Here is a 19,219-nt window from a genome sequence, read left to right as displayed (position 1 = left end):
CTTATGAGAACGCGTGCATCCCTGGAGAAGGCGCTGCGCAAGAATGGTCTCTGCTAAGGGCTGCTTTTGCATTCAGTGACCTTCACTGCCCACGGCCTTACCGGTCCCCTGTTTGCTTCTTCCTGGCTAGGTGACCGACTTGACCCCACGGCTGTAAACATCCTCCAGCAGATCATCGAGCTGGGCACCGAGACCCACGACGCCACTGCCGTTGCCTCGGTGGTCGCTATGGCGCCCGGGACGGTGACTGTCGTGAAGCAGGTGGGACCTTGCCCTCCCCGTTAAATACTGTTTCCTTGCGCTGACACACACCCTCTCTCCCCACCGCCCCCTTAGGTTTTCAGGGCTTTAACCTGTCTAAGGTGGAATTTGGAATGAAATCGGTCTAGTCTCATGCGGTTTCTTCTTATTATCATGGGATTGTATCTGCGGTAGCGCCATATGTGAGGCTGTGTTGTAGGGGAAAGGTGTAGTATATTTCAAAAAGTTCTGGAAACTTGATTCATTTCCTTTCAATGAAAGGCATCCCAGAGTGAAAGGAGCGTGATACGGATGCATTTGGACGCATCTGTGGTCAGCAGCCTCGGTCCCTAAGGCCGGAGTCTGTGAAGCAGGGCCACTGGGGGGACAGCCAGGGAGGCCAGGAGGGACTGGCCTCAAGTGTTAAACATCACCAGACGGAATCAGCGCAGGATGACTGAACTAAACTGATAGGAAGAAGATGGCCAGTGTCTGAATAAAGGTTACTGTAGTTAATTGTCACCCTGTTTGGTTCATTTCCTCTCCTTCTGACCTCAGTGGAGACTTTACCGTCTGTTAGGATGCGGCGTGTGTGACAATCAGATCGTCCTTTGTATCTGTCTCTATCTCTCTCTCTACTCTCTGCTGCTTCACTGTACACAAGATGTGAGCTGGCTTACACAAATACTTAAAAAAGCAAAAACGACGGGAAGCACATCAGAACCAGGGCAGACCCAGGCTGTGTGGTTTAGCATCAAAGGTCACGTGCACGGAGAAGGTTGAATCGCAGAGCACAGAGTTCTACATGGTTATCCGTCTTCAGTGGTTCCCTCAGGAAGCGTGTAGTTCAGTGCCTGCAGCGTTCTCGTTGCTGGGGCTCCAGGAGAGAACCGATGTTTGCCATCGAAGTGGTTGCCCTCCTGGGAAAAAGATAAGTAAGACAGAAAGGATGTCAAGTGGTGAACGGGAGCAGTGGAGAAAAGTAAAACGAGAAAGGGGGAGGGGCGTGGGCCGAGGAGCCGGGGTGTCGGGGGCTGTTTAATAAGGGGCTGCTGGGGCAGCTGTCTGACATCTGCTCACAGACCTGGGAGAGGTGGGTGTTACTAGAATGATGCAAGTTCTGCTGTACACTTGGTTCCGAATCTGAAAACAAAAAACAAGAAGGAAGCGTGAAGCAGTTAACCGCAGAAGAGGTAAGTTTTTCTCGGCAAGTAACAAATAATCTCTTCATTCGGCGCTCGCATCCCTGAGTGACATGTCCCCCGCGGCCTGCCTTTGATGACTCGGTGGACTTCCCAGGGCCGTCTCCATGACCGTCCCCCCAGGTGTGCCCAGGCCACAGCACAAAGCATGAAATTCAGGCTGAACAGTTCCTGGGGGAATTAGTACATGCTGGGTCACCTCTGGATTTCTGCATCCAGAGACAAGACTTGGTGCCTCTAGATGAACGTTTGGGCCGCGTGGTCTGGAAACCCTCCTCCATTAGGATGCTTTGTCAACGAGACCCTGGACAGATGTCAGACAGGACAGTAGGAGTTTGATGTTTCAGGCTGCAGGGGCCTGGTGTTCTGCATTGTTTGGGAACAGACTCATACACCTCTAGGCCAGACACTCTTGCAGCTTTTCTTTGTATTTATTAGACTGCGATCTTCAGATTGTCTTGTACATCTCTTCTGAAGCTCCTCGTTCGCATCACGGCGTGGGGAGTCCTGAGCTAGACCCGGCACTTCAGGAAGGGTATAGGAGAACTTTGGATGTTTCGTACACGCCAAATCCCTTAGAGAATTGCAGGGAGGCGCCACTGATTGTGACTTGCCTCTTCCTTCTAGGAAGTGGATTGATTTGCTGTTACTTAGAGACATGATTTATTGCATGTCTCAGGCGATGCGGTGATACACAAAGTTGCGGGGGAAGGGTGCAGCTTAGATGTGCTCTGAGGCGTTAGAGTGACAGCATGACAAGGGATAAGGCAGGTGAGCCTCTGGCGCAGCCAGTGTCAACAGGTATAAAGTGTTTGCAGTGGCAGAAAGCAGTGGCACCCTTCAGTCTCGTGGTTTATTGGAAACACAGGGCTGAGAGGCGTGTCACTGTTTAACACAGACTTGAGTAACTGCCTTTGGAAATGTTCCTGAGGACGTGTGTCCTAGCCGTTCTCCTGTCCACCTGGTTGGCACCTGGCGCACCGAGGCTGTTGGTAAATGATGGATGGGAGATTGGATGAACGGACTGATGGGCGGGAGACGTCAGACGCCCACTCGGATGGCAAAGGGGTTGCATTGTGTCAGGCTCTCCTGGGTGAAGGAATGCCCTCTGGATTCAGTTGTCTTATTTCAGTTTAAATGTAGCTGTTTTTATTAGAGAAATGAATCCGTTTCAACTTTTTTTCTTTTAATTAAACTGTGGTTTAGGATTTTTCAGTAGAGAAATTATATATGTTTATCGAGTGTCCTTAAGCCACTCAAATGTGGACCCTGGTGCACCTGCTGGGAAGCAGTAATGTTCTCCCTTCACCCTGTGGGGAGCCCTTGATGTTGGGGACTTCGTCTTTCTCCAGCTCAAGGTCTCACACATCGTAGTTGCTCAGTAAATGTTTATTAAGTAGGATGGAGTATGCTGTGGGCTTTATGTTTTGATTCTCCAGTTATATCCTGTAGAAGAAATAGCAAGAATACATTGTCATAAAGTATGTACTATATATTGTAGAAAAAATGATTTTAAATTACTATTGGATAGCATATTTTGAGATCTTTTAAAAGTTTCCTATTTTCTATCTATCTATCTATCTATCTATCTATTTATCTATATCTCTTCCAAAGGGCCAAAAATAAATTCTGGGTTGTATGTGAATTCATTCTGGATGTTTAAAAATTTCAAGATTTCTTTCCCATATAAAAAATTAGTTATATGCTCTGTTTATAATTTTTTCATGATATATTAATGTAAATTGAAAAGAATCTCACATATCAAAGTTTATCAGTGGTAACTGAAAGTTATTTATTAATCTCCAGTCTTTAGGGGTTCTCATTTACTGGGATGAAAATACTAACAAACCTGGTAGGTAGGCTGAGGGGATTGGAAAGCTAAGAGATGAGGGTGTTTCTTAGGTTGTTTTCTTCTTCGTTTTTAGTGAGACATGGGAAGGATTTGGCCCATAATTCAGACCATTTAAATTTTCAGTTGGACACAGAAATGAGTCCTCAATGATTTCCCATCACTTCTCTGTTTCCCCATGTGTCAGCACTAAAAATAGATTCATGGGGATGGAGCATTTGGAAATGTTCAGAAAGAAGAAACCTCGCATGTGCCTCACCAGCCTGGCCTGAGAAGTCACGTGACAACTTTGAATGCAGCTACTTCCGTGTTTGTTAAGACCAGTTTTCATTAGATAAATTGGTTTCTTTTTTTCTTTTTCTTTAAAAAATTTTTTGCTTTAGGGTTTTATGAGGAGGAGACTTATATTTGATTAATAAAGCTGCCTAAGTAGGTTGAATGTAAGACATACCAGCAGAGGGGAAATATTATCACAAGCATCTCTGAGTCAAAATTAGTTATTTAAAGGAAAAGAAAGACCAGTGAAAATAACAACCACCATCACCGTTGGCTCATGGCTTAAATCACTCTCTGCCGTCCTTGTGGGTTGAAATTTATTTTAGAGACTGAAAGTGACATTTTACTGGAAATTCCCGATGTCCGTTTAGCAGACATTCACTGCGCAACCGCTGTGTGTTCAGTCCTTGGGGGCGTCCGTTTCCTATCGCGGCTGCAGCAAATCACCACAAGCTCAGTGGCTTAAAACCACACAAATTGATGATCTTCCAGTTCTGGAGGTCAGAAGTCTGAAATGGGCTTCACTGGGCTAACCTCAAGGCGTCGACAGCTGCCTTCCTTCTGGGAGGAATCCCTGTCTTGCTCTTTCCGGCCCAGGGGCCACCCAGCATTCCTTCACTGTGGTTCCCTTCTTCCATCTCCAAAGCCAGCAAAGGCAGGCCCGGCTCGTCCCACACCCGTCGCTCTGACCTCTGCCTCTGTCGTCACACAGCCCTCTCCAAGTCTGACCAACCTCCTCCCTCCTTTAAGGACGCTTGTGCCTACCTTGGACCCACCTGGATAATCCAGGATCTTCTCCCATCTCCAGGTCATCGACTCAATCGCATGGGCTAATGTCCACGTAAGGAACCGTTCTCAGGTTCCGGAGGTTAGGACACGCACTCTTTGGGGTGGGGGCATTATTCTGCCTGCCACTCCGGGTTACAGGGTTAAGACGGTCCCCGATCTCAAAAGGCAAACAGTCTAGTGAGGGAAATGCTTTATTTTTTTCATCCAGCACACAGCCCCTGAGCTGCTTCCACCCGCCAGGTTGCTGTTCTCGGTGCTTGGGATATTGCAGTGAACAGAGCAGATGAATGGTGTGGTTGAGGAGCTTACATGCTAGTTTAGGGAGCTAGCTAACCTCCAGACATATAATAAATAAGTAAGTAACATAGTATGTTAGAGGTGAGATGGAAAAAACTGAGCAGAACTGGTCCAGAGGTCTGGAGAGTGTAGACCTTAAGCAGGAAGTTCCAACTGAGAGTAACGAATGCTTCCGGGAGGTTGGCCAAGAGCACTGTGGGGTGCTGGGGGGTGGCCCAGCTTGACCCTGGGTCTGGGGTGACAGCAGGTGCTGGGCAGGGCGGCCTCCGTGGATGTGCTGGTGTGCGCCCAAATAGAGTCCTGCAAGGTAGCTGGGAGTTGGGTGGGGCAGGGCTCCAGCAGAGGTGGGAGCAGCAGCTGGTGGTCGATGCTGCTGGAAGCGGGGGAGGGGGCGATGAGGCACCACTTAGGTTAAATGACACCCCCCGTCGTCACCTTGGGGGCGCAAAGGGCTGAGAGGAGTCCTGGTCCAGGAAGCGCCTCAGCCTGGTCTCTCCCTCCGGCTCAAAGGCCAGTGGAGAAAGGGTGAGTCCAAGTAGCCCACGTCTTCCTGTTGCTTCTCCAAGCCCGACGTCCTTCCCGTATGGGCTTCCTGACCTTTGCGGCCCTCCTGAAGGCCTTGTTGGCATTTTTAACAAATCACAGTCTCCAGGTTCTTCCAAGCAGTGAGTCTGCACTGAGCAGTCCTGCCAGTTGGCACTCAGCAGAGCAGCTTGTAGCTCTCCGAGACCACGGCTGACGCTGGCCGTGGTGTCCGGGGTCTGGGCCCAGCAGGCCAGCAGCTGCACTCAGGGTGTTTGTCTGTGAATAATAAGGAGACCTTATAATCACACAGCATCTTCCTTTTAAGAAGGTCAGGATGATTCAACAGGTTACCGTTATGATGATCCAGCGTCTTTTTGAGTTAAACTTGAGTGCTATTTATTGTTGCTGAGGGTACCCCTATACAGTAGATGGCGGAGCTGGGTGCACTGTGGAGTGTCACCCTCTGGGAGTGTGGAGTGGCCTATCTGGGAGAAGATCCCTGAGCAAGTGAAGCAAGTGAAGTGGTTCGGGTCATTCATTCATCCGCGTTGCTTTTAAAAAACACGATAGCCTTTCAGTCTGTATGCCATGTGTGAACAGGCTAGGGTGTCCCCTGCGTAGAAGGGCCCACTCGTTTCAGTTTTAGTCCAGAGGAGGCTGTTCAGGAGCTCACGCTGTGTCAAGCCTGCTTCTCTGTGGCTCAGTTATGCTTCCTACCCTGCTGAGACCCCGTGAGAAAACACACTGTGTTAGTGTCATCCAGAGAGACAGAACCAATGGTGTGTGTGTGTGTGTGTGTGTGTGTATAAAATAAGGAACTGGCTCACTGATTCTGGAGGTTGACAGCCAACAAGTCCCAAGATCTGCATTCAGCAAGTTAGAGGCCCAAGAGCCGATGGTGCAGGTTCTACTTTGAGTCTGAAGGCCTGAGAACTAGGAGAACTGATGGTGTGATGGTGTAAATTGCAGTCTGAAAGCCAGCAGGCTTGAGATGCAGGAAGAGCTGATGCTTCCGTTAGAATCAAACAGCAGGAAAAAAAGAAAAAACCAATGTCCAGCTCAAAAGCAATCGGGCAGGAGGAATTCCCTCTTATTCAAGGGAGAGTCAGCTCGTTTGCTCTATTCTGGCCTTCGACTGATCGGATAAGGCCCACCCACACCAGGAAGGACAGTCTCCTTTACTCAGTCTGTTCATTTAAATGTTAATCTCATCCAGAAACACCCTCACAGAAACATCCAGAGTAATGTTTGACCAAGTATGTGGGCACCCCTTGGCCCATTAAAATTAGCCATCACACACGTTCATGTAGTACATTTCAGAGCATGTACTCTTTGTCAATGGAGGGTTATTGTTAATCCAGGTTGTTGTTTACTGAGATACTCAGTTGTCATAGAGACGATTTTGAGTCACAGATTTCGGGGCAATGCAGTAGTTTCTGGGGAGCACGTACACCTTGGTATATCCTTATTTCTAGTTGCAGTTGACATATCCGTTCGCGGTTCAGGAATGAGCGCCACCTTGCAGGTCCTTGAAAGAGTCGCGGCTGAGGAGAGGCAACCCCCAGGGGGCCTCCACTGAGCACCAACACTCCACTTTCACCCCCAGTTCAAGAGCAACCAGGTCATTCTTAGTGGTCCTCCTCCCGTGGGGTAAGGCGTTCAGTAGCGACTGTGATGAGTGCGACTCTCCGTCGGCAGGCCTGCGTCTCTGTTCCCGGTCCTGCTTCTCTGCGGCGTCTCCTGGGATTGCCACTCTCCTGCTTTTGTTTGCCCCTGAGGTGCCGGATGCTTCCAAGCTGCCAGCCAGTGCCCCAGTGGCACGGAACACCAGGAAGGTGCATTTAAGACCGCCCAGAGCTGCAGGCACCCCGCCCACTCCCCCAAGGTAGACCCTCAGCCTGGCAGGCCCAGAATTACGCCGCCATCGACTTGTTCAACATCCCAACCTTTCTTCCCACTTGCTTTAACTTCTGGTTAAAAAAATAAACAAAAAAACAAACCCCAAAGCAGAAGTTCTAGCTTTGTCAAAAGCAACCCAACCTCTCCTGGGTGCTTCCCTGCACCCTTTGTCACCTTCAGGCAGGGCCCCTGTGTTGGCTGCCACTGGAGGGTGAGGTCAGGACATGCCAGCCTGGAGGAGAGGAACTCGCCAGCCTCCCTGACAGGCTGAGCACACAGTGCCAGTCTGAGAGGCACTTTCGGTAGCAGGTCTCACTGGAAGACGTATATCGGTTGGCAGCCAGCACTGGAATTGCTGTTTGTTATTTGCAATTCATTATTTTTGCGAGGAAATGCAACCCACTCCTGTGGCTGACCACGTACCTCAGTTGCCCGTTTGCAAGGAAACTCGGGTCCAGCCTGTCCTGTTTTTCACTGAAGGCCCTGAGTAATGTGGTCCCTGGAAACTCTTTCACACTGTCCGTCTGTACAGGAGCATCTGGTTGGGAGAAGCCGCTCTGCAGAGGGGACCTCTCACGTGCAGCCTCTGGCTTAGGGGGTGGGCCTCGCTCCTGTGATCCACCCGGAAGGGGAGCCCGGGATGGGCCTCCTGCCCCTCTGGGGGTGGATGTTGAACATCTCATAAGATTTGTGGCCAAAGCATGGGGAGGGGGATCTGGAACGTGATTCGTGTGAGGTGCAAAATCTATTTTCATTCCTATTTAAAAACAATCACTCCATTCCATGAATTTGAGCATTTAACTACACAGCGAAAGACCTGACAGAAGAATCACGTCCGAGCCGGATACTCTTGTAGTCCTTTGAAGATCATAGGAGATATTGGCCGCCCGCATTGCTGTAAAGTGGGACTGAGTTGAGATCCTCCCCGCTTGTCCTGCCCACAGCCAGGATCGGGTGAAGCCTCCCTGTTCTGTTATCCCTTTAAGCTCCAGTAATCGGTGAGTTAACGGGGATGTCTTTTTCTTGTTCCTGCAGAGGCTCTGTTGGACTCCTACTGTAAACAGACCTCCCGCTGACTTTACGGAAGGCAGGAGGCTACAGAAGAGCCACCCATTCTTTTCCCTCTGCTCACCTCTCTCGCTCAGAACCTCATTTGTCTTCAGATCACTTGCCTGTGAGTGTGGCAGTGACACATAACTGTGACATTATAATCGCTGATTTTTCTTCTTTTCCTCATAACGAAACCCCAGCATCTTCAGTTGTCTCGTTTATTTATTCCACTTTCCCATTACGGTGGCTTTGCCATCGTTGTGGTTCATCTAAGGATTCTTTCCCAGAAGATTAAGGATACATCTATAATGTTAAAAGAAAGGATAGTAACTGCAGCTTCTGTCCTCTGGACGTAACTGCTAGTGTTTTCTATCCGTCCTCAGCATGTGATGGGAATGGCACGCCCACTTCACACTCACTGGCTCCGTGGTGTAATTAGTCATGATGGATTCATGCCTTTGGAAGGCCCAAGCAGGGGAGCCACAAGTCTTTTGTAGGTGATCAAATCTGATGCATATTGCAGGGCTGAGGGTATAGGCGTCCCCCGTGCTTCCTGACCCTCAGATGATCTAATTCTGGATTCTCTGTTAGTGGTAGAGATGCCTGCAATCCAGATAGACATCTTTTACCTTTTAATTCCCAGTCCTTTTGATCGCTATATAAATATGGAAGTCTCACTGACTCCTTTCTCTGTTTTTCCCTCTTATCCTACCCTTCCTGTGAGAACCCGTTTTCAACTGCGTATTTTGATTAGTGAGGTTTGGCTCCTGCCTAAAGAACTTTGCTGTGCAATTTATTTGATCCTGGGGCCCTGCCGGCCTTAATTGTATCAGACTTGTAATTACACACACAGGTAGCCTCTTCAAATATTTGCATACTTCACATTCCTTATAGAGCGTTTGTCCTGCAGTTGCCGAGTGGTGACCTTCAGCATATAGATCGAGACAGTTCACTCAGGGCCTTGGCGATGGGTTACTCTCCCCTGTCACTTAATGCCAGCTCTTGTCCTTTGTGAGCCTTCTTTAATTCTCCCTTAGCCATTTGAGTCTTTTCTTTTTCTTTGTCTTAAATAAAACTTCCTTCAGAGACTTCTGTTTCTGATGTGATTTCTGACGGCTGATACTCAAAACTACTTCCTTTCATAACTCTTTTATGACTTGCTGAGCCCCTTTATTCCATAGCAGTGACTGAAAATTCCAGTTCTTTGTGAAATTTTAAAAGTGAAGGTACGTTCCATGATATATCTGTGGCCATATGGGAACTTGTCTGAAAAAATAGAGAATAAAGGCTTTTTCCCTATCCCATTCTGACACTCTTTCATATAGAACATCTTTAGCTGACCTGAAGATCTCAGTTATTGAACTTTGCTTCTCTTTCCCTTTTTCTATGACCCAATTTTCCCATTACGCCCCAAGAAGCTGCAGCTCGGTTGGTGCAGTTTGCAGAATCCCACTTTGCTTGAGTTTTCATACTGCTGTGCTTGTTACCCTTTGCTCGGGTGCCCATTTCCTGGTCCACGTCCCTGGCCAGGGCAGGTGGGTTCTATTTGCTCCCTCCTCTCTCTGCAGCTTCCCCTTGCTGGCTGACATCGCTCAGTCTGCTTGAGGTTGGGGGCAAAGGCAGGGCTGTGATGGCCCTGGTAGGAGAAGCCAGAACTGTAGTCACCGTCCGAAGGGCTCTGGCCCAGCCTTCCTTGGGTTCGGCCCAGGGCAGTGCTGCTGCAGGCTGGCTCTTGCGCTTCTCTCCCCCTGGGGCCGTGGGCTCCATGCTAGCCAGAGGCGTTCCCCTAAGCAGGACTCTCAGTGTCCTGCCGTGTGGACTCCACACCTCTTCCCCCGGCCCCCTCCATCCAGTTTCCCCATCTAGTAAATGCACGCGCTCCACTCCAGCTGCTGGGGGTCTGTCTTCCCTCCTCGGCTTCCCTCAGCCCCACATCTGATCCATCAGCAAGTGTTCTCCCTGCTGTGGGCGCTCCCTTCACTACGCACCTTAAATCACCCCTCTGGCCCCAGGCTGCCGCCTCCAGCAAGCCCTGACTATGGAAAACGCGGTCCCCGGGTGGGCAGCATCAGCACAGGGGGCTGGTTAGAAATGCAGAACGTCTGGCTCCCCCTCAGACCTGCTGAATCAAACTCTGCATCGCACCGCACCGTCGTCCCCCGGGGCTCTGCTGTGAGCTGTCAGCCTTCCTCCCTGGTCACAGACCTTGCTCTTCACCTGGCTCCTACCGTCTATCCTGCTGCTCTAAGATGTAGTTTTCAGACAGAGCGATCTTTTCCAAATGTAAATCAGATCCCGGCATCCCTCCCTGAAAACGCTCCAGTAACTTGAAAGTGTCCGGTAAGCTGGGACAGGACCTCGCCCTGGCCTCCCGGCCCCGCAGCAGCCGGCCGCCCGCGGCATCTCCTCGCTCTGGCTGCACCGGCCCACTGGGCTGCTCTGTGCCCACCTGCAGGCCTCCGCATCCCGTGGCCCGGGCGCTCCTGCCTCCGCTCGGCGGGGCTGACTCCTGGTCCAGGGCTCGGCCCTCTCAGGTCCTGTCGGGCCCGTCCTCCGGAACCGCCCTGTGTTGTGAGATGGCACAGTGGAGGTGAGCCGGGGGATGGGCCAGGGGGGCCTGATCCAGTGCCCTGAGCCCTCGAAGGCAGGGCATTGCCTCACCTGGGGACAGGCGTCAGCGCGATTAGAAGCTGGAGGATTTGTGTCTTGAGCCACTGCCTTTATGGTAGTTTTATAGGTGGTGATAGAAAGCGAACATGGTCACGGACCGCGTGGGCAGAGAAGCGCCCCGTTGTTAACAGCCACGTGCCTGCGGTACCCGCCCTGGCCGCTCTGGTGCACCTGCGGCCCGGAGGCCTCAGGGGGCTTCCTGCTTCTCCAGGAGCCCCAAGTCCACCCGCCTGAGTAACCAGAGAAGCGGGTGGAGGTGTGGCCGTCCAGCGCGAGAAGACCTCTCTGCCCCTTCCACGGAAAAGCAGAGGCTCAGAGAGGGAGCCCCACTGTGGGCCTGTCATGGACAGTGGCCTGGATCTGAGACTCTGGGCCGGACCACCCGGTCCGGTTGTGGCCCTCCCTCCCCAGTCGGGAAGTAGGAAGGGGATGTTTACAGAGGGGCTGGCCCTGGGCAGGGGGCCGAAGCTCGCCTCCCGTCTGTCTAGGTCGTGGGGAGAATGAGGGGTGGGCAGCAGTCAGTCCTCAGAGACTCTGCCACCAGCCGTATCGTAGTTAGCTGGTTTGCCCACCCGCCTTCTCTCCCTGGCAAGTTGGAGGAGGTCTGTAGCACTTAGCTCAGGGCCTGGCACGTTATAAAGGCCTCACGAGTGTTCAGAAGCACCGCTGGGGCATCAGACTCGGGAAGCCGAGCTGGGTGGGCTGGGGCTGCCCTCGTCGGGACCCAGCTGAGCAGCCTGGTGATTGCCAGCTGCTGTGGGTGCCCCGCCTGGGGAGCCTCAGGCCTCTGAGACAGGGGCCCTCCCTGGATGAACAGCGCACGGGGGTCTCCCGAGAAGCCCATTTCGGGGGTCGCCCCGGGCCAGGTCACAGCACGTGGAGGAGGAAACAGCTCGGGGCCAGACGGCCTGGGTGTGACCCCGCGTCTGTCACTTCACAGTGTATGATTAGGGACAAGCACTTCTCCTCTTCGAACTTCTCTTTTCTCATCTGTAAAGTGGGAAAATAATAGAACCTACCCCATGGGGCTAATGTACGGGTTATGCGTAATTATGCAAATGAAGCAGTTGGCAGGGAGCCTGGTGCTGGTTAGGTCTAATCTTAGCTCCTGTCGTAGGAATGACTTAGCTCCTTAACCCCTGTCTGAGCTCATCGAGTTGCTCATAGAATTCAGCCATAACTGTTTTGCTTCTGGAAGCTTCTGCTCAGCAAGCAGGTACTGATGCAGCCGTCCAGGCCCTGTGCTCAGCAGTAGGAGTCCCAGGGTGGATGAAACACTGCCTGTTTCATAGGAGAGTCTGCTGCTTGGTCCAGGCAGGTGGTTGCATTATGTAAACTGCCGTGTTTGTGGCTGGAGGCAGTTTGACCCCTTACCACGTGCAGTTGTCGTGACATTCTGGGTCATTCCCTGGAGAAGGCCCTCGAGGAGGCTGATTTGGAAGAGCTGGAGCTGAGTGGCATCATGCAACCGCCTGCCCACAGGAACGGGCAGTTGGGTGAGGAACTCTGAGCCAGAAGGGGCACCAGACTTGAGAGCAGGCAAAGGGAGAAGGGCCAGAGAGGGTCGAGGTGGGCAGATCTCCCTACTCGGAGAGAGAGGTACAAGTAGGAGGGAAACGGGCGAGTGGCTTTGATGAGCAGGAGGCGGCGTCCACGCAGAGTCTCAGGGCGGGGTCTTAGGCTGCTCACATCAGTGCACAGGGCGGGTGTCAACACTGCACTGGCCTCAGAGTAAGACCATCGCAGTCCCTCGTTCTGTTCTTAGACCTACTTTGCCACTGATGAACTTACCTGGGTGGGTTTGAGGGGCGATTGAAGTGGTGTATGTTTTGTTACGATAAACATTCTTTAAACAGAACGCGCATGTGCTCCATCACTGGGAATTTAGCCTGCCTTTCTCCCTTGGGTGAGGGCAGCGGCTTGGAGGTCCAGGGAGGAACAGGGTGCGTCCTGCCAGCTCCGTGTCCTTGCCCATGGGGTCTTGTGGAGGCTGCCTGTCACCTGTGTAAAAGGACAGGGAGAGGAACTGCTAGAGGAAACAGTTTGTTAAATCGGGGGGGAGAAGAGTCTGCACCAGCTGAGGAGAGAAACCCGTGCCTCCCCAGCACAGAGGGGTTGGCAGAGGGAGGGGGTCCACCGCCCCACGTCTCCATCGAGCACCTGCCCGTCAGGTTGCGGGGGCGGGGTCTGGTGAGCATCAGGAGGGTGGAGGCCTTTTGTCCTGAGCGCATGCAGAGAGAGATGGTCGCACACTGCCGTGCAGGGGAGTTCAGTGAAGCCCTGCCTGACCCCGGGAGTGGCCCATCTGTGCACGGGCTACCGGGCAGAGGTGAGGCTTTCGGAGAAGCATGGCCCCCTGGGCCAGGTGCTTGACAGGGGTGCAGAGCCCAGGCAGTGCGTGGTACTGAGTGGAATTCAGTGTAGTGTGCGGAAAGGTCACCAACGTGCAGCATTATGCACGATAGACCTGTCTAAATATCAGAAGGTATTCAGAGGCGGTCAGAGCTACCTCCTGCCTCCTTCCCTGTCGCTGTGAATATGCTCTGTTTGAGCTCGGTTTGAAAAGATCTCCTGGGGCAGACATCAGAATTCAAGTCAGGCATGTGTGCAGTGCCTACTATAAACCACGTGCTGTGTGGACGTTGTCTGGGGGTGGGTGTGCTAATCGTGCACCCTGAGGGGCAGTGGGGAGGTGGGGCTGGTGGGGACACCGCCCCTGGGGGGGACGACACCGCTAGCAGTTGTGAACACCACACACTGCTTACCACTCACCTTGCACCAGGCCCCTGTCGCCCCACCATCTCTCATTCTCACATGTGCTGAGACAGACCACTCTGCCCTTCCCACGTACCACCACTTACAGGAGAAGGAGGGATTGCTCTTTCCTCGGTCACGTGGTTATCGAGATCACACTCACCTGTGCTTAGACCCCTGAGAAACACAGGGTGTCCTAGCTGTGCACACCCTCTTTTTGCTGCTCATGCACCTGCCGCTAAACTCAGCTGCCTACTGAGTTGGTTTGGCCAACGGGCAAGCCTTTCCATCCTCATCCTGTTATGGGCTTGGGGCCAGTAGGAGGCACCTCTCTTCCCGTTTCCAGGCCCCTCTGTCACAGCAAAGAGAGTGGGACCTGTCTGTCCCCTGCAGGCCAGGACCCCATGGACAAGGCCACCCTGTGCAGGGGGCTCCCAGGTGCTCTGGGGCCTCAGCATGGGGTGGCCGAGTGTCGGCCAGCTGGATCCTGCAGCGTCTCCGAGAGCCAGGACACACACGTGGGGACTGGCGGGGACTGTTTTTAGTGAGCTGTCTTTACAACCCGGGCTTTGGACTGTTTATGGGATCTACAGAAAAGAAAATGTCTGCTGTCTCCTTACAGTCAAGAGAGAAATAAGGTGGAGGGAGGCCTTATGACGTCTCCTCACGAAAGGTGCCTTGCCTGGCACGGGCATGCATCTCAGCCCTCCTCACTTCCTGTGCATTCTTTCTTTTTTTTTTTAAAACGCTTTAAATCTTCATTGATGTATGGAATGGTTTCTTCCTGCCTACGAATATCTTCTGGTATTTCCACAAGTTTCTCGCACATAATATTTACCCCTTTTTTGGGTACCATATATATGTGTACAGTTTTAGAGTTGGGAATTTATGATGCTTTTTTATAAACCACATTCGTTTATAAATTCAGGATAGTATTTACCATTTCCCTTTGTTTCCGACATATGCAACGCCACACCTGACCTAGGGTCATGACAGTAAATGTGCTTGCTTATTAACCTTGTGAAATGGGTCTGCAGTCCCCTTTTGAGAATGCTAGAGGAACCTCTTGTTTGGTTGTAATTAGAGCAGTGAGTGAAACCCTAACTGCTATAAAAAGTAAGGCTTCTTCCCCAGAGCTTCAACACACATAGCGGAGTATTTCAGATGAAAGACCTGACTGCAGTGTTCTTTTTTTTTTTAATTTAATTTAATTTAATTTAATTTAATTTTTTTATACAGCAGGTTCTTATTAATCACCTCACCCAACTGCATTTTATACACATCAGTGTATACATGTCAATCCCAATCTCCCAGTTCATCACAGCACCACCACCACCCCCCTGCTGCTTTCCCCCCTTGGTGTCCATGCATTTGTTGTCTACATCTGTGTCTCAATTTCTGCCCTGCAAACCAGTTCATCTGTACCATTTTTCTAGATTTCACATATATGCGTTAATATAGATATTTGTTTTTCCCTTTCTGACTTCACTCTGTATGACAGTCTCTAGGTCCATCCACGTCTCTACAAATGACCCAATTTCGTTCCTTTTCATGGCTGAGTAATATTCCATTGTATATATGTACCACATCTTCTTTATCCATTCGTCTGCCGATGGGCATTTAGGTTGCTTCTAGGACCTGGCTATTGTAAATAGTGCTGCAGTGAACATTGGGGTGCATGTGTCTTTTTGAATTATGGTTTTCTCTGGATAGATGCCCAGTAGTAGGATTACTGGATCATACGGTAGTTCTATTTTTAGTTTTTTAAGGAACCTCCATACTGTTCTCCATAGTGGCTGTACCAATTTACATTCCCACCAGCAGTGCAAGAGGGTTCCCTTTTCTCCACACCCTCTCCAGCACTTGTTGTTTGTGGATGTTCTGATGATGCCCATTCTAACTGGTGTGAGGTGATACCTCATTGTAGTTTTCATTTCCGTTTCTCTGATAATTAGTGATGCTGAGCATCTTTTCATGTGCCTCTTGGCCATCTGTATGTCTTCTTTGGAGAGATGTCTATTTAGGTCTTCTGCCCATTTTTGGATTGGGTTGTTTGTTTTTTTAATATTGAGCTGCATGAGCTGTTTATATATTTTTGGAGATTAATCCTTTGTCCATTGATTTGTTTGCAAATATTTTCTCCCATTCTGAGGGTTATCTTTTCGTCTTGTTTATAGTTTCCTTTGCTGTGCAAAAGCTTTTAAATTTCATTAGGTCCCATTTGTTTATTTTTGTTTTTATTTCCATTACTCTAGGAGGTGGGTCCAAAAAGATCTTGCTGTGAGTTATGTCAAGGAGTGTTCTTCCTATGTTTTCCTCTAAGAGTGTTAGAGTGTCCAGTCTTAGATTTAGGTCTTTAATCCATTTTGAGTTTGTTTTTGTGTATGGTGTTAGGGAGTATTCTAATTTCATTCTTTTACATGTAGCTGTGCAGTTTTCCCAGCACTACTTATTGAAGAGACTGTCTTTTCTCCATTGTATATCCTTGCCTCCTTTGTCATAGATTAGTTGACCATAGGTGCGTGGGTTTATCTCTGGGCTTTCTATCCTGTTCCATTGATCTATATTTCTGTTTTTGTGCCAGTACCATACTGTTTTGATTACTGTAGCTTTGTAGTATAGTCTGAAGTCAGGGTGTCTGATTCCTCCAGCTCCGTTTTTTTCCCTCAAGATTGCTTTGGCTAGTCAGGGTCTTTTGTGTCTCCGTACAAATTTTAAGATTTTTTGTTCTAGTTCTGTAAAAAATGCCATTGGTAATTTGATAGGGATTGCATTGAATCTGTAGATTGCTTTGGGTAGTTATAGTCATTTTCACAATGTTGATTCTTCCAATCCAAGAGCATGGTATATCTCTCCATCTATTTGTGTCATCTTTTATTTCTTTCATCAGTGTCTTATCGTTTCCTGCATACAGGTCTTTTACCTCCTTAGGTAGGTTTATTCCTAGGTATTTTATTCTTTTTGTTGCATGGTGAATGGGATTGTTTCCTTAATTTCTCTTTCTGATCTTTTGTTGTTAGTGTATAGGAACGCCAGAGATTTCTGTGCATTAATTTTGTATCCTGCAACTTTACCAAATTCATTGATTAGCTCTAGTAGTTTCCTGGTGGCAGCTTTAGGATTTTCTATGTATAGTATCATGTCATCTGCAAACAGTGACAGTTTTCCTTCTTTTCCAACTTGTATTCCTTTTATTTCTTTTCTTCTCTGATTGCCATGGCTAGGACTTCCAAAACTATGTTGAATAATAGTGGCGAGAGTGGACATCCTTGTCTTACTCCTGATCTCAGAGGAAATGCTTTCAGTTTTTCACCATTGAGAGTGATGTTTGCTGTGGGTTTGTCATATATGGCCTTTATTATGTTGAGGTAGGTTCCCTATATGCCCACTTTTGGGAGAGTTTTTTTTTTTTTTTCTTTTTTCTTTTTTTATTAGTTTCTGCTTTATAACAAAGTGAATCAGTCATACATATACATCTGTTCCCACATCCCCTCCCTCATGCATCTCCCTCCCTCCCACCCTCCCCATCCCACCCCTCCAGGCGGTCACAAAGCACCGAGCTGATCTCCCTGTGCTCTGCGGCTGCTTCCCACTATCTATCTACCTTACGTTTGGTAGTGTATATATGTCCATGCCTCTCTTTCCCTTTGTCACAGCTTACCCTTCCCCTTCCCCATATCCTCAAGTCCATTCTCAAGTAGGTCTGTGTCTTTATTCCCGTTTTACCCCTAGGTTCTTCATGACATTTTTTTTTTTTAAAATTCCATATATATGTGTTAGCATACGGTATTTGTCTTTCTCTTTCTGACTTACTTCACTCTGTATGACACACTCTAGGTCTATCCACCTCATTACAAATAGCTCAGTTTCGTTTCTTTTTATGGCTGAGTAATATTCCATTGTATATATGTGCCACATCTTCTTTATCCATTCATCCGATGATGGACACTTAGGTTGTTTCCAGCTCCGGGCTATTGTGAATAGAGCTGCAATGAACATTTTGGTACATGTCTCTTTTTGAATTATGGTTTTCTCAGGGTATATGCCTAGTAGTGGGATTGCTGGGTCATATGGTAGTTCTATTTTTAGTTTTTTAAGGAACCTCCATACTGTTCTCCATAGTGGCTGTACCAATTCACATTCCCACCAGCAGTGCAAGAGTGTTCCCTTTTCTCCACACCCTCTCCAGCATTTATTGTTTCTAGATTTCTTGATGATGGCCATTCTGACTGGTGTGAGATGATATCTCATTGTAGTTTTGATTTGCATTTCTCTAATGATTAATGATGTTGAGCATTCTTTCATGTGTTTGTTGGCAGTCTGTATATCTTCTTTGGAGAAATGCCTATTTAAGTCTTCTGCCCATTTTTGGATTGGGTTGTTTGTTTTTTTGCTATTGAGCTGCATGAGCTGTTTATAAATTTTGGAGATTAATCCTTTGTCAGTTGCTTCATTTGCAAATATTTTCTCCCATTCTGAGGGTTGTCTTTTGGTCTTGTTTATGGTTTCCTTTGCTGTGCAAAAGCTTTGAAGTTTCATTAGGTCCCATTTGTTTATCATTGTTTTTAGTTCCATTTCTCTAGGAGGTGGGTCCAAAAGGATCTTGCTGTGATTTATGTCATAGAGTGTTCTACCTATGTTTTCCTCTAAGAGTTTGATAGTTTCTGGCCTTACATTTAGGTCTTTAATCCATTTTGAGCTTATTTTTGTGTATGGTGTTAGGGAATGATCTAATCTCATACTTTTACATGTCCCTGTCCAGTTTTCCCAGCACCACTTATTGAAGAGGCTGTCCTTTCTCCACTGTACATTCCTGCCTCCTTTATCAAAGATAAGTTGGCCATATGTGCGTGGGTTTATCTCTGGGCTTTCTATCCTGATCCACTGATCTATCTTTCTGTTTTTATGCCAGTACCACACTGTCTTAATTACTGTAGCTTTGTAGTATAGTCTGAAGTCAGGCAGCCTGATTCCTCCAGCTCCGTTTTTCGTTCTCAAGATTGCTTTGGCTATTCGGGGTCTTTTGTTTTTCCAAACAAATTTTGAAATTTTTTGTTCTACTTCTGTGAAAAATGCCAGTGGTAGTTTGATAGGGATTGCATTGAATCTGTAGATTGCTTTGGGTAGTAGAGTCATTTTCACAATATTGATTCTTCCAATCCAGGAGCATGGTATATCTCTCCATCTATTTATATCATCTTTAATTTCTTTCATCAGTGTCTTATAATTTTCTGCATACAGGTCTTTTGTCTCCTTAGGTAGGTTTATTCCTAGATATTTTATTCTTTTTGTTGCAATGGTAAATGGGAGTGTTTTCTTGATTTCATTTTCAGATTTTTCATCATTAGTGTACAGGAATGCCAGAGATTTCTGTGCATTAATTTTGTATCCTGCTACTTTACCAAATTCATTGATTAGCTCTAGTAGTTTTTCGGTAGCATCTTTAGGATTCTCTATGTATAGTATCATGTCATCTGCAAACAGTGACAGCTTTACTTCTTCTTTTCCAATTTGGATTCCTTTTATTTCCTTTTCTTCTCTGATTGCTGTGGCTAAAACTTCCAAAACTAGGTTGAATAAGAGTGGTGAGAGTGGGCAGCCTTGTCTTGTTCCTGATCTTAGTGGAAATGGTTTCAGTTTTTCACCATTGAGGACAATGTTGGCTGTG

General features: G+C 48.6%; 1 protein-coding gene across 5 annotated transcripts in view; it reads left to right on the top strand.

The window, feature by feature from the left end:
- ZFAT (zinc finger and AT-hook domain containing) overlaps positions 1 to 19,219 on the top strand; it is a gene marked incomplete at both ends in the record, with an annotated part of 174,332 nt that overhangs the window by 145,491 nt on the left and 9,622 nt on the right. For 4 of the 5 annotated variants that reach the window (XM_079722448.1, XM_079722451.1, XM_079722452.1 and 1 more), the window contains one exon: positions 131 to 261. The exons of the other annotated variant lie outside the window; for it this stretch is intronic. In XM_079722448.1, coding sequence (XP_079578574.1) covers positions 131 to 261 — 131 coding nt within the window. The remainder of the gene's footprint in view (positions 1 to 130; positions 262 to 19,219) is intronic. 5 annotated transcript variants of the gene reach the window in all.

Source organism: Hyperoodon ampullatus (genome assembly GCF_949752795.1).
Source record: "Hyperoodon ampullatus genome assembly, chromosome: 17".
Classification (NCBI taxonomy): domain Eukaryota; kingdom Metazoa; phylum Chordata; class Mammalia; order Artiodactyla; family Ziphiidae; genus Hyperoodon; species Hyperoodon ampullatus.
The sequence above is the reverse complement of the archived record's forward strand: the minus strand, read 5'-3'. Positions and strand labels throughout refer to the sequence as shown.